At 37.5% G+C, this 5,052-nt stretch overlaps 1 protein-coding gene across 1 annotated transcript; it reads right to left on the bottom strand.

Annotated features, from left to right (window-relative positions):
* Positions 1-348: 348 nt before the first annotated feature.
* LOC140167781 (protein mono-ADP-ribosyltransferase PARP4-like) lies at positions 349-4,625 on the bottom strand. Its single transcript, XM_072191074.1, has 5 exons — positions 4,569-4,625; positions 3,766-3,942; positions 2,234-2,394; positions 715-852; positions 349-382 (listed from the first exon to the last, which is right to left on the bottom strand). Exons 1-5 carry the CDS (start codon positions 4,623-4,625, stop codon positions 349-351), a joined length of 567 nt encoding a protein of 188 aa, XP_072047175.1.
* Between the last annotated feature and the right edge of the window lie 427 nt (positions 4,626-5,052).

Here is a 5,052-nt window from a genome sequence, read left to right as displayed (position 1 = left end):
TGAACAACAGCATTCGGACACATTGAAGGTGTTCCGCAAGTGTGGTAGGGTCATTTATATTACCCTGTTGAAAGAGTCCTAACACTTTTGGCACACATTGTAGGTGGATCATGCCACAGCTAATGGAGATACATCTTTCTGCTACTGAGCCACTGATCAGTGATCCACTGATTCACAACTGAGCTTGTTGATAGCATTGAATTAAATGTGAAAACAAAATCATAACTTCATTCAATGCATTTGATTCATGAGTCAAAATGTTATTTTGGAGATTTTTGTGCAGTTTTGACCAAAAAATGTCATTTTTACATGAAAAATCTTTTGGAAAATGATTTATTTGTCAATGCATCATGGAATGTATATCAACTTATTGAAATGGATGCTGGAGCAAAAGAGTAATACGCATTCATTAATCTATTTCATACATGAGAAGAAAAATACATGTGATTTTGGATGTTTTTATAACAAAATTATCACTAAAAATATTGGAAAATAGAACCAAATATAAATGCATCAACCTGCCGAAAAATGAATCAAGCCTACGCGATGCGAACGTGTGCAAAAGCACTGTGCGGAGTGCACATTAGACACAATCAATGCATGGTTTGGATTTTTCTAACGCTTGCTCTGATTGGTTATCGCTATCTAAAAGTGTATGAAATTGTATTGTAAACCCCACCTGCCCCATATCCCCAAGGAAAAAAATATTTATACCGTGAGAGAATGCCAAGGAAGTTAGCTGGTCTTGAGCAGTGTAGTAGCAGCTTATCATTGCCTACAGAATGGTTATATCCAGCCTCCTCAATGCTACGACTCACAGCAAATACATTGTGAATTGTTACAGGACAATCTCTGAAATGGGAAATTTTCAAACAATTTACACTTGAATACAATATTTCATCTTCACAAAACCAATTTGATTTACAGACCTGACAGTTTCGACCATCTTGGACGATGGTCATCTTCAGAGTGATGGTAGTGAGGTAGTCATTGTGACGTCAACGCCACCATCTTGTAGGTATGGAGTGCCTTGTTGCTAAGATCACCACGTTGACACTTGACTGAAGAGGTGCGTCCGGCTAATCGGGGGCGTAATGTCTAACACATGACATGCAGAACGGCAGTACCCACAAGATGGCGATTCCCGCGGAAAAGGCTGATGGCCTCTATAGCAATCAGTGTAGAATTTATGTACATGCTTACTTGATGGTAATTCACCCGGGAATTCACCATCCTACTGTGGTGTCAAAAATGATTCTTGCCAGGTCACCTGGTTCATACTATCTGTGTTTGGAAGCTTTTGGAACCACAGTCAAAATGATCACAACACAAAGTCCCGGGCACAAAGTCAATGGGTTGCTAACATGTGTACAAACTAAGCATGACCCAGACCCAGTAACTAAGGTAAGGCGTATTCACTACGATGGCAAAATACCTGCATTAATTGCTCCAAGTATGGACCATTATTATTATTATGATGTACAAAAGACTATGGTAAATTGTAATTTACTATTATTGTATCGCATCCCAGCAAACACAAAACGTTTTCGACATCATTCGCAAAAGGTTATAAAAGGTTGTCAGAAAACGTTTAAATGTCGGGTTATATAAAGGGTACATTAATGGTAGAAAACGTTTTCATAACATTAAAAAACATTTGTTGGTAATTTACTGCACAGCAAACACAAATGTTTTACAGAAAACATTTAAATGTCGGGTTATATAAAGGGTATAAAAATGTTTTAATAACATTCCAAAAACATTTTTGAAAACTTGGTACAAACCATTCTAAACAGAATGTTATTTTGGGGTTGAAAAAATATTTTGCAAAAAATGTTTGCACAAAATATTTACGATAACGTTTTTAAAATGTTTTCACGACCTTTATATAACCCGACATTTAAATGTTATTAAAACGTTTTGTAAAAAACATTTTAAGAACATTTCTGTGTTTGCTGGGTGCAAATATTTTAACATGTTATTTAAGTGTTGACAAAATATTTGGCCAAAAATGTTTGCAAAAATAGTTTACAATGACATTTCGAAAACATTTTAAAAATATTGTTGTAGTGTGTTTTCATACAAAACGTTTTAAAACGATTTCATGACCTTTATATAACCCGACATTTTAATGTTATTAAAACGTTTTTACCTAAACCAAAACCCAAAATATAACTTATTTAAAACGTTTTAAAAACGTTTTGTGTTTGCTGGGATGTCTGCATTTACTTACTCATCTTGAGTTGATATGACAAGTTTTTCAACCTGTTCTCGCTCCACATGGCCAGGTTTCAACCAATCTATCATGCAATTCAGTGCTCTATATTTGGATGCAGCATCCGATAACTGGGACCAACCGGTTGACTCGTTAGCATTGACAATGTCTTTGATCAGCTATGGTATAAGAATGAGATCAATAGGTATAACACAAAACATGTATTTATTATCCTCATCTTCCTTGTCTTCATCTTCTGATCCCGCATTGTCCTCACCATCATCATAATCATCATTCCTCTTATAAATATCATCATCATTATTATTGTCATTATTGTCATCATTATCATCTTCATGTTCAACATCACTATTGAAGTCACAACCATTGTCATCATCATCACCATCAAAACTGTCATCATCCCTTTTGTTGTCATTATTCTGAAGGATCAGTGCAATTTCCAGGCTGCATCCATTCAGTTGCTACACACTTAAAACTACGGGGTCAAAAAATGACCCAAACGGGGTCATTTTTGACCCCAGCATAGTTATGAACTAAACACCATACCACTAACGGGGTCATTTTGACCCCATTGGTCGGGGTCATTGCAATGACTACGTATTTGGGTCAAATAGTAACCCCATTGGGGTCAAAATATTACCACATTTCGGGTCAAATGAAATGACCCCTTCAAAAGGGTTGCCTTATTGGGTTACTTAATGACCTCATTTCGGGGTCAAATGAAATGACCCATTTGAAAGGGTTATTTTATAGGGTTACTCAATAACCACATTTAGGGGTTGTTTGGATTTTTTTAGTAGGCCTATGGTCATGCTGGTCCCACCAGGACATAAGTGTGTTTCTGCACAGAGAAAGCATTACATAAACAGCAAACTGCAAAATGCATCTGTGTATCACACTCACACACAGTCAGTCATCGCCTATGACAGTTCACGTATTATAAGCTTACATGATATAAGCTTATAACAACTGCAGCCAAGACACCAGCCACGACAGCATGAAATTGGAATGAATCTGCGTGCATAGACAAGGGTCTATGCATCCTTGCAGTCTCACTTTTCAACTAACTTTTCATATTCCATCATGCAGACAAGCACACACGACAATCCGCTGAGCTGCACAATCAGAACAAATATGGCGCTGATGTGACCATGTGAGCCGATGCACACCGTGTGTGCAAATAGTTCCGAAATGCAAGTCATTATAAAGTTGACAAATTGGGTAACTTCGGTCAAAAAATTAGTTTTATTTATTAATCAACAAACATTAATTGCAGCTCATGTTTAAACTCATTTATGAATTGAGATTTTCAAAGCGGAAGATTGAAACTGATATCAATGCGCGACGGTATCGGCAAAATGACCACTAAGTTTTTGACCACGTTCGTCGTGGCTAAAATGACCTCGTGAATGTGGTCAAATTAAAACAGTACAACCCCCTTGAAGGGTCAAAACAACCCCAAACGTGGTCAATTCAAAATGACCACGGAAAATATAACCCCGTAGTTTTTAGTGTGTACACTAATTACCCACCTGACAAACATCCTGTTTCCTCGCTATAATCTGTTTGGTCAAGATAGGCTTATCATATCCTAGTCTATGAGGGATGAGATTGAAGAACATGTCCGATTTAGTCTTGATGTAGTCTTCATCACGGTTGCTGTCAATGGCCTTTCTGATTTCCAACAAGATGGCTTCTGCTTTCTCTACCTAGAATTTAAAAGAATCCCAACAATTTAGAATGAATTGGAATGTAACTTGACTTATCTCCACAAGCCAGTGTGCATTTGACCTTTCGACCTCCTCCAAGTCTCCAATCCGATCTACCTTGGGCCTGATGTTCAGCATTCTTCAGCAGTAATCCTATGTTAGACTAATGTTGTGTTGTACTATATTTGCCGGCAGAGAAGACGGCACATGTTTACATTTTGAGAAAGTGCACAACATACACTTATAAGTGGGGTTCAGATTGTGAATGACCGATTCAATTGTCTGACAGTCATAACAACAAACCAATAATCTGATTGACCTATAACGTGTCAAACGATTGGTCGGTACGGTGCAGAGTGGCTCTCTTGAAGGGAACACAAACCTTTTGCAAATAATGTTGAAAACGTTTTGCATTTGCTGGGTTCCTCCATGCATTGGTAAAAACTTTAAACAGAGGATGTTAACAAGAATACACTTCACCAAACAGTGGACACCCAGTAACAAAGGATATGTGTAGTTTGCCGGTCTAGGGTTAGATTGTGATTGGATTGTAAAACTTTAAGTGAGTGCGATCGCGAGGTATGGTTTCAGATGTGAAAAATCCCAGCATGTATTTGAATACTTACCCTTTCTATTGCCACAGACCGTACTGGAACCCGTAAGATTGCTGACAGTGTTCCCATTGCCTCTCTCCACACATAATCCACTAAATATTCCACCTGTTCTGATAACTCCATAGTCTGAGTAAGAGACTGCAACAGCCTCTATACAACAAAATAATGTACTAATTATTCTCATTACCAAAAATTAATAGGGACATTCAGTAATTTGTTAAAAACCATCACATTTTAGCTTTTTCTTGGGGGGGGGGATGGAAGAAGTATAAATTTATGTGCTAAAATAAACCATGCGAAATTACCAATGTAATAGCAATTAAAATCAATATTGTGCAGGGGGTATAATATTATGGATGTACCTTTATGCTCCTGTGAGCAAAACCATCAACTTTGAAATCATAGTAACCAGTAGACTTCGGTTGTATATATAAATGCGCTTTTATAAATGCGCACGTGACCAGATGGCCAGCGCCATATTTGCATTACATCACTG

Source organism: Amphiura filiformis, chromosome 13 (genome assembly GCF_039555335.1).
Source record: "Amphiura filiformis chromosome 13, Afil_fr2py, whole genome shotgun sequence".
NCBI lineage: Eukaryota > Metazoa > Echinodermata > Ophiuroidea > Amphilepidida > Amphiuridae > Amphiura > Amphiura filiformis.
Note: the sequence above shows the minus strand (reverse complement) of the source record. Positions and strands in the feature narration are given on the sequence as shown.